Source organism: Coenobita brevimanus, chromosome 62, assembly GCF_032717465.1.
Source record: "Coenobita brevimanus isolate Jiangsu-jjx chromosome 62, ASM3271746v2, whole genome shotgun sequence".
NCBI classification, from domain to species: domain Eukaryota; kingdom Metazoa; phylum Arthropoda; class Malacostraca; order Decapoda; family Coenobitidae; genus Coenobita; species Coenobita brevimanus.
In genome coordinates this window covers 29,208,719-29,225,570 of record NC_137015.1, presented here as the reverse complement: position 1 = coordinate 29,225,570, position 16,852 = coordinate 29,208,719, and the positions used below count along the sequence as shown (strand labels likewise).

General features: G+C 41.1%; 1 protein-coding gene across 1 annotated transcript in view; it reads left to right on the top strand.

The window, feature by feature from the left end:
* Dus3 (Dihydrouridine synthase 3) overlaps nucleotides 1-16,852 on the top strand; it is a 329,322-nt gene that overhangs the window by 16,124 nt on the left and 296,346 nt on the right. Inside the window, exon 2 of the mRNA XM_080275728.1 lies at nucleotides 13,921-14,072. Within this exon, the coding sequence (XP_080131854.1) occupies nucleotides 13,921-14,072 (152 nt within the window). The remainder of the gene's footprint in view (nucleotides 1-13,920; nucleotides 14,073-16,852) is intronic.

Here is a 16,852-nt window from a genome sequence, read left to right as displayed (position 1 = left end):
ACTGTTCTGGTATGTACTTGTAAGTTAAAGCACTGGTACCAGTTAACCTAATTTATTACCTATGATCGGCGTCGGAATGTTTCCTTGTGTTTACGTACAGTATTTGTGTGTTGAAGTTTTGCTCTGGAGTACTGTATTTGTGAGTTATAACATTAAATAAACCTTCTAACCACTTAATGTGCTTTCTAGTGACAGATAACAGCAAAACACACATTTGGGGGGTCTAGTGAGCAAAATACGGAGTAGTTTAAATATACGCGATTTCGCACCTAACACGGCACGGTAGGAACGAAACCCTCGTGTTCCGTGCGAGTTACCTGTACTCGTATTCTTATAATACTACTCATTTACATTTCTATTTACGTTCTCTATTTTATTTACGTTATTTACATTTCTATTTTATTTACACTGAGTTATGCACTGTCACTTGAAGTAACTTATAAAACTATTTTCCACTGTTCACGTATATTTACATTCATTACTTTCTCTTGCTGTTTACACATTATTTACACATTATTTACAATTCCACTTGCACTGTTTTACTCAATAGAAAGATCGTAGTCACTCTTTTATCAATTGTCAGCCCTTTACCTCTTTCCACACGAGGTTTAGTAGGGGGTAAAGGTCACAGGGCCCTTTGCATGGGGGTGAAAAGTGCCTGAAGTAAGCAGGAGCAAACAGACGTACCTTCACATTGGAAGATGAGAGTGAACTGATAAGGGTGGGCCGGGGTGGTGGCCTACCTAGGGAAATGCATTACTGCCAACGTTAGCCTCTTGACAGCAGCTAATATATAGCAGTGAAATGATTGGCAGGAAATCTATACAATACATAATAAATTAGGTAGTTCCAGGTGAATGTAAATATCACTTAGGCTTCTCCCTTCCCTCCTTATATGTATATTTATTACGAAAATAGATTATACGGCTTATTTCAAGGGGAAATAAACAGCGAAAATCAGTGAACGAGTGCACGTGAGGTGTTGTCAGGTGATAATTAGGCAATTCTAGGTGTATGGCACTATCACTTACCTTATTTCTTTCTTGTATATATTATTTGGTATAAGAATAGGGCATAGGGCTTATTTCAATGGATGAAATCAGTGAAATATTCCAGGGAAGATTTACTTAGCGTAGCACGGCCAGGCAGGCGAGAGGATAGGGTAATGGAGGGGAGGTAGGGAGGGGAGTCAAGAACGGGGAGAAATGGCTAAATTGTCAACAATGGATGGGAGTACAGATGAGATTAGGAGTGCTGACTAGTGTTGGACATTGGCAGTACTGATAGATGATACAAGCCACCACTTGAAAGCCCGGGTGAATTCAAAATAACACAGAATCACAAAAGTGACGCCCCGCGGTATGATCCCTTGCTCCCAAGCGTCACGAAAGTGACGCCCCGCGGTTAAGGGGTTAACGATCCATTGTCATCCTCAGGACCAGTGCGTACTTTTCCATTCATATCCCCCATCACGATCACTTTATAGCTCCTATGCATTTCTCCCACTACTTCACCCAGCTCATCCCAGAACCTGTCCTTCTCTCTCACTCCTGTCCTCACATGGTGCATATGCTACAGTCACTGCCACGTTCACCTTCTCAAACTTGAACTTGACATACATACATACACCTCGAGCTGACACATTTGTAGTCTGTCACTCCACTCTGCCACACCCCATTCATAAACACAGCAGCTCCTCCCTTGCATCTTCCTCGCCCATTCATTTCTGATCTTACACATTTCACACACACTCCCTCTTCCACTTCACACCCTTTCATCTTAACACATTCACTATCTTGCTCTCCTCCTTCACACCTCTCACATTTCACATGGCCATGTGAATCTGCCCATTTGGTTGGGGCCCTGGGCAGGTATTGGGCCCTCCGAGGCTCTCTGAAGTGCCTGCCATGATTACAGGTAAATGATTTTGGATGGGGGACTCTGGGGGACACTTAACCCTGCCAGAAACCCCGGTTACATGGCCACCACCCAGTGTAGTAAATGGTTTCCTAGGTACAGGAAACCATTTGGCTTGTCACTCATTGTAGATATCATATGGCATCTCTACACTGAGTGGATAATGGGCACCCCCATCACTTTATAGCTCCTGGGTATTTCTCCCACTACGTCACCCAGCTCATCCCAATACCTGTCTTTCTCTCATAAACACACACATAAATATCTGTCTATCTATCTATCTGTCTATTGCCAGACGCCATAATCCCGGAAGGGGTGGCCACTGACTTTGAATTATTTGTTTTACAGGGAGGGGCACTAACCCTCCACCAACCCACTTGTTGACATGTAGGGAGCACGTATGGTTTGGTTATATGGTTACCACCCAGCGTTGTAAATGGTTTCTTGGCTTACAGGAAACCATTTGGCTTGTCACTCAATGTAAAGCCACCTGTAAAGGAAAGAAAAACAATAAGAAGTGACAGGAAAGATGGGAGAAATAGGAAGAGAGGAGGGCAGGCACAGAAAAAAAAAAAAAATGATAAATGCTAAGGAAGAAGTAGGCAGCACTACATCAAGTGAGTGGATGATGGTCGCCACCACCTACCACCCATACTGGTATATATATATATATATATATATATATATATATATATATATATATATATATATATATATCTACTGCCAGATGCCATAATCCCATAAGGGGTGGCCATTTGACTTTGACTTATTTGTTTTATGGGGAGGGGCACTAACCCTTCACCAACCCACTTGTTGACACATAGGAAGCATGTATGGTTTGGTTATATGGTTACCACCCAGCGTTGTAAATGGTTTCCTGGCTTACAGGAAACCATTTAGTTTGTCACTCAATGTAACGCCACCTGTAAATGAAAAAAAGTAATAAGAAGTGACAGGAAAGATGGGAGAAATAGGAAGAGAGGAGGGCAGGCACAGAAAAAGAATGATAAAGGCTAAGGAAGAAGCAGGCAGCACTACATCATGTGAGTGGATGACGGTACCGTATATACAGTAAGACCTCACTATAACGGACTGACTGGGGCCCAAACCATTCTGAAAAATGTGAAATTGCGATAAAAGCGACATCCGTACTTCCCCCTGCTAATCCGGACTTTTTCCGATATATCAGACATTAGTCTGGATCGCATGAACAGTTTTTAAGCTGTTTTGACTGCCTAGGTACTGTACTGTGTTATAACTTCACTACATTAATCAAATGGTATAATACATATAATACTGTACTGTACACTGATAAACATGTCTTTTATTTACCTTATTGTGGTGAACATAGCTGAAGTGGTCAGGCAGTCTGGACTGCTTCTGTCTTAATCGGAGTTTCTCCAATATATACGTTAGGAATTTAGTCTAGTAGCTCCTCGAGTCTGATAAAACCGAATTTCGGTCTACTGAAGTCTGTTATATCGAGGTTTTACTGTATATCTATATATCTATTTATCTATCTATCTGTCTGTCTATATATCTATCTATCTATATACCTAGGCTGCTTCCCCTAAGGAAAGGGAGGTAACTGGGACAGGACGTCACACTCCCCATTTACTCATCCATTCAAACACATTCATTCGCATCTTAGCTCCAAAGGGGAGAAGGGACAGATCCTCACTGCACCACACTGCACAAGGGTCAATTGCGCAATGCAATCAGTGACATCCACAGCAGGGCCCGACAGCAGAGCTGGTTTACCCCTGCCACATCATAATAGACCTATTCCCTTACCCGCACCTGACCTGACTAGCTGATCAGACCAAGTGCGGGAGAATATCCCCTCAGGGCTGCGTCATCATTTATTCATTCACAATTTCTCTCCATTTATATATATATATATATATACAGTATATATATATATATAGAAAAAAGTGAGTTTTATGCCAGGTACCCCTTTTTTGGACTAGGGCTAAGGCGTTGCCCCTGGGTAGAGGACTTTGGTTTGGAGCGTGTAGCATTTTATGACCAGATGCCCTTCCTGATGTCTACCAATGACCCTTGGGTGGATTCGATCCTCCGACCCTACGGTCAGAGCGGAGCGCTCTAACCCACTGAGCCACGGCTGCTGCTAAAGGAAATGACTCGCTTGAGAGTCGAACTCACGTCCTTGAGATTATACTCATGTGCTGATAGCTATGTACAGTCAACCCTTGGCTATCACGGGTTTTGCTATCGCGTTTCATGGCTATCACGGACAGGTGAAATGCAACACGATTACCTTTATCGCGACCTCAAATACTGCTATTGCGGACGATGGTCGGCCAGAAACATTCAAATCGCACGGGCTCCGCCCATGTGTATACTCGCGCCGTGATTGGCGCGACGTCACAGGCTACCCGAGCGCTGATTGGCCCAAGACATGGTTACAGCTACCCATCCTTCCCGCCAAGGTTCAGAGTAGAGATGGAAAACTCGATTCACTTTGGTGACTCGAGTTTTTATGAGTCACTCACCGAAGAGAATCGGGTACTTGAATCACTCGATTCACCAAGTCAGTAGCCTGGCTGCAGCAAGTGAGGCACTGAGAGGACTGCATTAAAACAATGTTAAAAAACGTTAAGCCATTCTGAGGTGATGTAAAGAGCTTTAAATTATTAGTAGGATAAAGAAAAACATGTAGATTGCTTAATAATTTATTATTTTATTGCTAGAATAAAACAGATATGAAAAACACAGCGACCTGTTATTTAAAATCCTTCCCAATTCGTGAGTCACTAGTGACTCGGTGAGCTGGGCCTTGGCCGGGCCCCACCGCATCTGTCCGGGGTGGCCTGAGTCATGTAATTCGAGTTCTAAGAAATCTTGTTCACACTCAATAATCGAGGCTGGAACACGCTGCCTGCAAGTGGTCCTGTGCTATGAGTGGTGATGTGTGCTCACACTACTGTTCGTACCAAGCAGTGGTGTGAACACTGAGCAATACTTATACCGCGACCGGGTATTTCAAACTCATGAGTGGTGAGCCGGGTCGGGCCCCGCCACATTTGCCCGGAGCGGCCTGAGTCGGTCGAGTTCTAAAGTTATAAGTCACTCGTGACACTCGTGTCCATAACTCGAGGCTGAAACCCGCAGCCTGCCACGAGCTGAAGGTCTGGTCACTTTGTCAGTGAACAGCCAGTGATGGTGTGGTGTGAGTGGTGGTGTGTCCTCATACCAGGCGGTGATATGAGCAGTGCACATACCACTCTCGAGTCTCAACCGAAATATAATGTTAGAATATAAACTAAGTGAACGAGTTAATGAAAACAGTGACTCGATACACCCGATTCAGCGAAAGGAATCGTTCGATTTGAACGATTGACTCGCAAGTCTTACATCACTAGTTCAGAGAGAGTCAGCGTTACCAGTCGACAGCAGCTATAGCCGTGAAGACCTATTGTTCAACCACAATGGCCAGCAATACCCCATCCAACCCTCCTACCATTGGTGCACGTAACGCGGCTAACCCAGGACGGCAAGTGAGGAAGAGGAAGAACCTGCCTTATGCTCAGGGTCCCTTCCAGACTCCTGATGAAGCTGATCAATTCCTAGACGAGATAGAACGTCAGAGGGGTGGCCAGTAATACTCCACCTCAGCCTCGGAAACCCTTCAACCCACCCAAGCCCCTCATCCTCTCCAAAAATGTTAAGTAAAATGGCTTATTACAGTTAATTCTGTTTTATTTATAACCTTTATGTACTGTACTGTTGTTAATTTGCAGCATTGGTTTGTAATCCCAGGTATTTTAGTGAAGGAGATGTAAAAATAGGGTAAGGTTGGGGTAAAGTTGGAGGTCGGGGAACCAATTAGAATTTTTCCCATTAGTTCTTAAGTATGGCTGTCGCGATTTTGGCTATGGCGGGTCGCCTAGGGCACCAATTACTCGTGATAGCCAAGGGTTGACCGTATATAGTGTATAAATATATATATATATATATATATATATATATGTACAATATATATATATATATATATATATATATATACATATACACATATACAGTGCTCGTCAGAAGTATTCAGCGTTGTCCGCCGGGCGCGCAATACTTATGGCCCAAAAAGAATCACCCATTTTAGGGGGTAAGAATTGAGCCATAAGTTTGAGCTCCGAGCATGACGTCACGGTAGCCTGAGGCCTTCTGACGCGCTGGTTGGTTCCCGCCTCAGTCGCCCACGGGCTGCCTGAGAGAGAGGAACTCCGCCGAGTGTCCCTCTCAAATTGCGCCATTTTTTACCGAGTGTCCCGCAGTGTTTTGGCCTTCAAAACTTTGTTATGGCACCTACCCGTGAACTATCGAGTGAAATCATATCCCAGATCATTGCTCTAAAGGAGGCAGGCCACCACAGAAAGGAAATTAGTGAATTGGTTGGTGTGGCACGATCGACAATGCGTCGTTGGTGTGCGTGGTTTTGGGAGGAAAATGGTGGCGAAGTTCCCACAAAGAAACCGAGGTCTGGTAGGCCTAGGAAAACTTCCCCAAGGTCTGTTAATGTTTTAAAACGTGCAGTGGAGTTTAATCCTTGTGTGAGTGCAAGGAAAATTAAGGAGAGCAACCTGGAAGTGTTTGGTGAGGTGTCAGTGAGAACGGTGTCTCGTAGGGTGCATGAGCTTGGTTACACAAGTCACAGGCCTGTGAAAAAGCCTCTTCTCTCTAGCAGCCAGAGAATTCGTAGGCTTGCCTTTGCTAATAAATATCTAAATTGAGGTGAGGAGCAATGGTTGTCAGTGTTGTGGTCTGATGAGGCAACATTTAGTGTTACCTGTAACAGAGGAGCATGCAAAGGTAGTGACCCACTTGACCCACGGTATGTAGAAAGCACAGTTAAACATCCTGATTCACTCATGGTATGGGGTTGTTTCTCAGGGAAGGGTTTGGGGAAGCTTGTTGTACTTCCCAAGAACCTCAGAGTGAATCAGGATGTTTACCTGGAGCTTCTGTGTGATCATTTACCAGACTCCCTCGAGCTAACAGGTGCACGAGTGTTTCAGCAGGACAGTGCACCTGCTCACAAGGCCAAATCGGTCACCAATTGACTTCGTGACTGCGAGGTATCATTCATGACAGACTGGCCAGGAAATAGCCCAGACCTCAACCCGATTGAAAACCTTTGGTACGTCGTAAAGAAGAGTCTCCAAGGGAAGGACGTGAGCTCTCTGCCTAAGCTGGAAGCCGCCATTCGTGACTCCTGGGACAAAATACCCCTCCAGCACCTCAGGAGCCTCGTCCTTTCATTTCCAAGATGTCTCAGGTCCGTGAAGAAACGTAAAGGCTACCCTACGAAGCACTAAAGGTAAATAAAATGCATTATTTATATGTTTTTCAATGTTGAAAGGTTTGTTTCTCAGGAGGGACGAGGGCGCCCCCATACTTCTGACGAGCACTGTATATATATATATATATATATATATATATATATAAATATAAATATATATATATATATATATATATATATATATATATATATATATATATATATATATATATATATATATATATATATATATACAGTATATATATATATATACGTACATATATATATATATATATATATATATATATATATATATACTGTATATATATATATATATATATATATATATATATATATATATATATATATATATATATATATATATATATATATATATATATACTGTATATAAATATATATATATGTATATATATGAGGCGTCTAGAGCCAAAGGGGCATCCCCACCAATATACTGGTTTTGAGTTAGGTAGGGGAGACAACAGCCTTAACCCTCTTGTCAGTGACAGCACTGGTTGCCATACAAGATTCGGCCTTCTGGACAGTGGTAGAGGGGCTCAAAGTCACGTGGGTTTGTCCATGCTGCCGGGCGAACAAATCAGAGCAGGCAAGCATCTAAGCCACACTACCCAAACCAATCAGCATTCTCACTCTCTGCCACTCCCCCAGAGCAGCCAATCAGCAAGCGTGTGGCCCGCCCGGTGTGCTGGTGAGACTTCCCTCCCGTATTAACTGAGGTTTCTAATTATTACGTATTGGATTTTTACCCCATTTATCGTAGATTATTGGTGACAAGATGATCTGTTGTTATTGGGGTTGAAGGGGGGGTGACAAGATGAGTTCATCACATAGTTACAGTGAGGAGGTGGTGCCTATAACCTCTCGTAAGTGTCAGAAGTGTGTGGAGAAGTGGAAAAAGGTAGAAAGGAAGAGGAAAAGAGAGTGGTGAGGGGAGACAGAGGTAGGGGGCGTGGCACCGAGGAGGCAGAGTTGGATGTCGATCTCCTAGATGACGACCCCACCATTTAACCCCCCAGTACCCCTTCTCAATTTACTTATGCATTACACTACTTTTTTTTTTTTTTAGTGTTATTATTTCAATTTATTATGGTAGAGGAAAAATAATAACTGCATTGATTTCAGATTTAGTTGTCAAAAACGTGAAATTACAGTAATAATTATTCGTTTATTAATATTAAGTGAACTGGAATCTTCAGTTAATAAAGTTTTGTACATTAATACATTCGTTGATGTTTTTTCTGCTATGTTTTTAAATCCCTACAATATGTTATTATGCCCATTTATAAATTGGGGGTTTGGTTTACTGCCTATTTTGTGGTTACGGTTATTACTGTTTTGCTTTTTTGGCTGTACATGTAGAGCATAGGCGCTGATGATCATTTTGATGTATAAAAGGTCTGTTTATTGCCTTCTGGTTATGACGTTGCCATAAACACAACTTTAAAGCGTCATAACTCAAAAGTACATTTTGGCGCCGATGCCCCTTTGGTTCTAGACGCCTCATATACACACAATGTATATATATATATATATATATATATATATATATATATATATGTAAAAGACACCAAGAACCTGATAGTTTATGAAAAGTAATGCAGTTTCACAACTGTACTATCATCACAATGAGTCCTATTGATATTCAGGATGTTGTTGCTCATATTAAGCCTGAATAAGTGTTTCTTTCTGATGTATATCGAAGATGAGTACATGGTCACTTATTTTCAGCCTGTGGTTCTCTTTTGAGAGGGGGGGGTAAGAATACTTACCCAGTATCCCTGCCTGTCATAAAGGTGACTAAAAGGGGCTTTTTGTCTCCAGTCTTTCTTTCCCTGCTGTCTTCATCTGCTCGTCTGTCCAAACTCTCTTCTTGGTACAGTATTTAGGGACACTCACATGTGTGTGTGTGTTCTTACCTAATTGTACCTAATTGTATCTTTACAGGAATGAGTCAAGCTCGTACTGTCCCGTGTCTTAAACCATATTTATCGTACATATCCTTAAATTTGTGAATTGTTTTGGCACACACTATTTCATTCAGTAGTGCATTCCATTGATCAATTGCTCTGTTTGGGAAACTGAATTTCCTTACGTCTTTATCACCTCTCTTCTTATGCAGTTTTTTGCAGTGTCCTCTTGCTGATGCTTCTCTATATGTTAAGTAATCATTTATGTCTATTTTCTCCTTCCCTGATATGCACTTATATAGCATTATCATGTCACCTCTTTTCCTTCTGTCCTGTAGTGTTGGTAGATTCAGTTTATTTAGTCTTTTTGAGATGAGGACTCCAGACTACTGATGCATATTGCAGGGTTGGTCTAATGAATAATGTTATTATCCTTCTTAGCATGTCTTCATTTATGTACGTGAATGCTATTCTCATATTTGCAAGCAGTGTATACATGTTCCGTACCTTCTCGCTGATGTGGTCAGCTGGAGATAGTTTGTTATTGATAATCACACCTAGGTCCTTCTCTCTTTCTGATGTGTGTAGGGTTTTATTTTCTAACTTATAATCCCAATCAGGTCTTTTTCCACTTTTACCAAACTTGATTACATGACACTTGTCCACATTGAATTCCATTTGCCATGTATTACTCCATTCATGAAGTTTATTTAATTCTTCTTGTAGCTCTTTACAAGAGTCTGTGTTAGTAATTCTCCTTTGTATTTTTGCATCATCTGCAAACATATTCAGATAGCTCTCATTTCCAGTGTTACTGATTATATCATTTATATACACTAAAAACATGATTGGTGCCAGCACTGAACCCTGTGGTACTCCACTAGTCACTTCTTTCCATGATGAGTAGTTTCCTCTTAGTACTGTTCTCATTTCTCTTTTTATGAGAAAATCTTGCATCCAACAAAACAGTTTGCCTCGAATTCCTCCTTGATGGTACAGTTTCCATAAAAGTCTTTGGTGTGGTACTGTGTCAAAAGCTTCCTTGAAATCTAAATAGATACTGTCCACCCATCCTTCTCTTTCCTGTATTGTGTTTGTTACTCTGTCATAGTAGCTCAACAGATTAGTAACACATGATTTTCCTTTTCTGAAACCAAACTGTCTTTCTGTTATCATACTGTGTTCTTCTAGATGATTTACCCAAGCTTTTCTTATAAGCTTTTCTAATACCTTTGCTTACAACACTGGTCAGTGATACTGGTCGGTAGTTGAGTGGATTTTGTCTATTTCCTTTCTTGAATAAGGGGACAATATTTGCTTTCTTCCAAATATCAGGTAGTTTACCTTGACTCAAGGATTTCTTGAAAATTAAAAATAATGGTTTACTTAACTCCTTTGCACATTCTCGTAGTACCCAACATGAAATTTCATCAGGACCACTTGCTTTTCCTCTGTCTAATTTACTTAACTCCTCCTATATTACTTTTTCTGCTATTTGTATATCTGCTAGTATGTGTGGACATGCATGTTCCACATAGTCCCTTTCAAAATTTTTTTCTTTTGTAAAAACTAATTGGAAATTCTTATTTAGTGCTTCACAAATATCTTTCTCTTGCGTATAAGTGATTCCCTCGTCCGTAATGGATTGTATTATATCTTTTACTTTGGTTTTGCTTCTGATGTAGCTGTAAAACAGCTTTGGTTGATCACTACTTTTATTTATTATATCCTCCTCAAACTGTTTTTGGGCTTCCCTCCTTATTCTTGTATAATCGTTTCTTGCCTGTTTGTAATTATTATACGCCCTTTCACTATTGTGTCTTCTGTATCTATTCCACAACAAATCTCTTCTTTCTTTTGACTTTTTACATTCTGTATTGAACCATTTCTGTATTTTCTTATCTGCTTCTTTGTGTTGTGGGATGTACTTCTGGACTCCTATGTCATAAAATTCACAGAATTTTTTATATACAGCATTTAAATCTTGTCCTCTAAGCTCATTTTCCCAATCAACTTCTAAGAAATACTTCTTTAGGTCTTGATAATTTCCCTTTTTATAGTTTAGGCTCTTTTTGTAACTTTCATTCCTGTTAACTGTGTCATTTGCTATTCTGAAGTTGTAATTTAGTACTGCATGATTGCTTTTGCCGAGTGGAGGGTGATATATTAAACTGTCAATATCATTTTCTTGCCTAGTAAATATTAGATCTAGCACTGAAGGTGTGTGTGTGTGTGTGTGTGTGTGTGTGTGTGTGTGTGTGTGTGTGTGTGTGTGTGTGTGTACAGTAATCTCTCCACTATCTGATGTAATAGAGCATAAGGCATGTCCGGAAAGTGGGTCCGTCCAGACAGTGGGCCCCTGCCTCCAGGACTGGTACTTATGGACCCTAACCCAGCCTAACTCAGAAAACCACCTACATAACTCTCTACCGGACATGCATAGCACCTACAGTATATAAGAACCTATTCACACAAATAAGGGACAGAAAGTATGAAATAAATGAAAAGGAACCAGAGAATGAGGAATTAGAAGTGAATATGGAAAATATTTCGCAATGTACAGGGTACTTACAACATGTCCGTGGCCGTTCGTTACGAAGGTTAACCCGCCTCCTCTAAGGCTCTGGCAGTGGTGAAAATGCTCATGAAGCATGTACAGTAATCCAGTGCTGTGCTGCACTTAATCCTTTCCAGTATGAGTTATAATTGTTTAACACTGCACATTCTCTTCTTGATTGCACCACACCAGTTCCAACTGCCAGTTTACACTCTGTACTTAATCATTGCACTCTGAATTCTAATTTCATAACACTGCACAATACTGTAAATTCCCGTGTGGTCTAGTGGTGTGGTATTGTAGTTTATTCATTGTTTATTCACAAAACGAGCATGTGCAGCATCCATTGAATGAGCGTCTAGTCAGATGGTAGTTAGGTAGCAACTGGGGAGGGATGAGGGAAGCAAGCATCGAGTGTAAACACATGTGTTTGGCACTGCGCGCCAATTTAAAAGTACTGTACATTTGAAAAAAAATGTTGATTTTGTTTGTTTGTTTGTTTTTTTACGTTTTTGGGCCATTTTTGGGTTCCAAAGGCCCGGGCCCAAAATGTCCGGTAAGTGGGTGTCCGGATAGTATAGGAATTACAGTAACTTCTCAAATAACATGAGGGTTATGTTCCTGGAGAGGTGGTGGTATCTAAAAATGTGTTATTTAAACATAACCTTCTCATAAGAAACAATGGTAATATTGGGGGTTACGTTGCTGGACTCTGCTAAAGTCTACCCATTTGGGAAGTTATGCTACTCTAAACTTAAAAGCAGCAATATTAATTCGAAAGAAAATTCACATAAAAAACAAAAACAGTATATTTTGGAGAAGTAAACAACATTTGAGCCCTAGTTGGGCCGAAGCAATGTTTACGTCTCCCCAAATACGTACAGTACTGTTTTCATTTTTTATGTGGATTTTCTGTCGATTTTGCTTCTTTCACGGCACTGTGAAAGTTCCTTAACATTATTAATGCATTAGTAGGTCATAGGAACAATACAGTAAAAGCAACATTTTCATTACGGTAAGTAGGTCACAAACAATAGCAACACACAGCTTCGCTTCATCTACACTCGTCGTCTGCTGCTGTCCCTCCTCACCCCGCTCCCCCACCTCCAGCCCTCCCTCCCTCCTGCCGCTCCCCCTCGTCGCTCTGCTGTCCTTATTTGTAAGACTTTCATTCATTCATTCATTGCCAGACGCCATGTATCCCAAACGGGGTGGCCAAGGGCTTAGAGTTAATTGTTTTACAGAGAGGGGCACTAATCCTCCACCAACCCCACTTAACACGTAGGGAGAAATAAATTAAATATTGCGAGGATTCGAACCAGCGCTTGCAACTGCGTGAGTACAGCAGCTTACCAAGCGAGCCATTTAGGTAATGAAAAGTTAAATTGTAAGACTTAATTTACCATAATGAAACAGATAAATATATACTGTATATTTATTTTTTCAACTGAATAAATTAAACCATCCCCGAGACGGTATATCAGCTTGGGACTGTCCAAGGCACGCGCAGCTAATTTGAAAACATCACGTGCGTGTAAAGTCACATTAAATTGAGAACCCTTTGTTAGTTAAACATATCGCCTTAAATATTTGTTCGTGTTAAAACGAAAACGCGCTGTTTAAAGTCGCATTAGTTGAGAGGTTACTGTACTGTATTAATGTGCCGTAAAATGCATTTGCAGGTCTCATTGTTGGTCTCTAGATAATGGGAATACAGTAGTTAAAACAGTGAAACCAGTGATTTTTGTGGAAGGTACAGATTATTCTTGGATTTCACCCATTCTTGGGGGGTCCAGTATGTAACTCCTGCAGATAGCAGGGGTCAACTGTAGTAGACTAACCCTGGTCTTTTCTGACCAAGCAGACTTATAAGCCAAAGTCAAGCAGTTGGCTCAGCGAGGCTGTCCCATACAGTGAATCATTGTTCCCTTGCAGTGGAGAACACCTCATTGCAGTGAGGCACAGGGAGGAGTTTGAAGATTTGGTCTGTGGATGGATGCCATAGTTTCATCTCTCTGCCCAATAAACAGGGGTACCATAGTTGGCTTCACATTACCCTGTTATTTGGTTACTACCCAGCATTGTGAAAGATTTCCCGGGTTACAGGAAACTACTAGGTTTGTCACTTTGTGTAGAGTCACCTAAGAAGATGTAGGCAGCACTACTTCAAGTGAGTGGCAGTTTATGACCATGCTTTTTTCCAGGTATGTGTTGCCTGTCGAGCGTCAGTCAGAGGGACAGAACCAGTCCAGTACAAAAGCAGCCACACTATCAGAGGAAGGGCAGACAGCAGTGAGGGACCATGCCAGTGAAGAAACCACATTAGAACCCCCAGTCAAAAAACAGAAGCTCTCTGGTAATATACTTTGCAAGAGTTGAATGATTTTAGCAACTGACATGGAATAACTCAACCTTACAATTGTTGCAGATGTGAATTAAAAAGATGGAGCATATTACTGGTACTTTTAAATGTAAAAGATGGTTCCATTTGTGATATGGAGTGGAGAAGTTTCTAACTTTGAATGGCAAGTGAATGGATCTGATATATGGCTTGTATCACTGGGACATTGTTAATAATATCAACATGTACTTAAATGCTTTCTTTTGCCTTTTTCCAGATTCCACACACGCCACTGAAATAATAGTAGGGCTAGGATGGTGGTGATGTTCATTTATTTAATAATGTAGAATGATACATGATAAGTTACAGTAAATAACATGTAGCAGCATTTTGCATTCATTAAAGTTTCATTTATTAGGTACCATATACAGCTTCATATAACTCATATTTCTCTCTCTCTCTCTCTCTCTCTCTCTCTCTCTCTTTTATTTATTTTTTTTGCCTTAGCTGTATACTGGTGGTGTTTAATGCTTGTGTTGAGCATTGCCAAGTTTTTTATTTTTTTAGGTCATTGTCTATCCATTGGTGTGTATGTATTTACCTATTTGTAGTATACAGGAATTGAGCAATGCTCGTGATGTCCTGTCTCCATATCCACATTTATCAAGTCTACCTTTGCACACATGAATGTTTTTCTCATGCACCACCTCTTTGTCTAAGTCGTTCCAAATATTTAAGTATTTACCTAATATACCTAATTGTGATATACACGAAATGTACTATGCTCGTGGGTGTGTGTGTGTTTATCTATTTGTATTTACCTGTTTGTATTCTACAGGGTATGAGCTAAGCTCATGTCCCATCTCTAGTGATATACAGTGGGGTGTCCCAGTATGGAGGATCTCTATCTGTCTATCTATTGCAATCTTAATATGGTAATTTCCTGATTATCCAGCGTAACAGAGCCAAAGGCATGTCCGGGTAAATGGCTCCATCCGAATAATGAACTTCTCCCCTGGCCCCATTCATACATAACCTAACTTTGAAAGCCTGTGTAAAAGGCCGCTACAGTACATCATATAACACTTGTTCCTGTTGTTTAACACTATCTGGTCAAGCAGACCTAAAAATACAGTGGGCACACAAAACATAATGGTAAAATGGATTAAAATCATGATAAAATAGAATAAAACCATGGTACAATACAGTAAGCTAGAATAAAATCGTCAACACTCACGATTCAACCATCCTGCATCAGTCTTACCCAAGGTCTCTCCCTTCTAAAGAGTCAGCACTACCCTCTTCCTTTTCCTTCGTGAACGGGCAATCATCACACCCTAGGAAGGGGCATGAAAGGTATAACAGCGCTGAAGCAGGTTGGAAACTACCACAGAAACTGCCATGTGTGCCACCATAACAACTGTCCAGGAAGAGCTATTTACTACACAATTGCCACGCGGGAACTGAGACCGAGCAGGGGTGGTCTCTAGTGGATGCTGGGAGCCAGACGTGGTGGTGCCACTGGGATATTTCAGCCCGTCCGTGCACGAAAATGTTTGCATGGCCATTATTTCTGCCCGGATACAAGCATTTTGTACGGATATTGTGGAAAGATATACAAATAATGGTTTCGAACAGCCAGATCACGGCGTCCAGGTAATAGATTGTCCAAGTAATGGCTGTCCAGATAATTGAGAGATTACTGTATGCAAAGCACCTAATACAGGCAAACCCCGATTTATGATAACCCTATATGCGATACCCTGGATTAGTGTTAGGGGTAGAAATACCACCCCACCCCGCCTGTTGTAGACCTACTCGCAGTTTGCGATGGGCATCACATCTCATCGCCACCCCCAGAACCAGCGCATCGGTCTCCCACTACCATCATCCAACTTTGCCAGGCTTCTCCTTACCTCTGACCTTCCCCCAGATATTGGGTTTGATGGCTTTGAGGAGGATGAATGGGTGCTAGGGAGCACCACATATCCCCTAGCCTCGGGGGGACGGGATAGCAATGATGATGACCTGGACCGGACATGGACTTACAAGAAGTAAGTGATGCGGTGTTTGATATTTTCTGAGCTATTTTTTAATGATTTTCAAATTTTATTTGTTGGTTTTAGTGAGTTATTTACAGGTGTTAGGCTTAGGTTAGCTTCTTTTACAGCTGTTAGGCCATTTAGATTGGCTTTAAACTTTTTTTGGACTCATTTGGGTGGATTTAGGACTTGGTTGGGGGGGAAACCCAAGGCTCAAAAACGCATCCCTATACTTCACATGTTAAATCGTCCCTGATTTACAGTACCCTGCCTAGTGATAGGATTTTACTTAACCAATTGCATCGTTAAACCGGGTTTTGCCTGTATGTGAATTCAACTCAGGAAATAAATAAATTGTTCAATATGCTAAATGTAATTCTAAAATGCAAATCTATTGTCTGATAGCAAGGGAAAAATGGTGTTCCCACTCAGAATGGTAGTATCCAAGGCCACCATCAGATGGCTGATGAGTTTCCTGCCCTTTTCCTCTCTCATGGCATCGTTCAAGTCAAGTCTCAAGGCTCGCAATCTGTCTCAGCCAATGCCACACTTGCATAATGTGCTGTTTTTAGCATTGCCTAAGACCTGCTCTTGTTCACCTGTTTCATCATGAACCCACCGCTTCATTCCAAGAATAAGAAGATCGCTTTGGAGCTGAAAATGAAGGTTATAGAGTTGAATAAGCAAAATAATAGGAACTCAGACAGTGGACGTGAACTTGGCTTAAGTGAATTGAGAGAGAGAAACATTCTC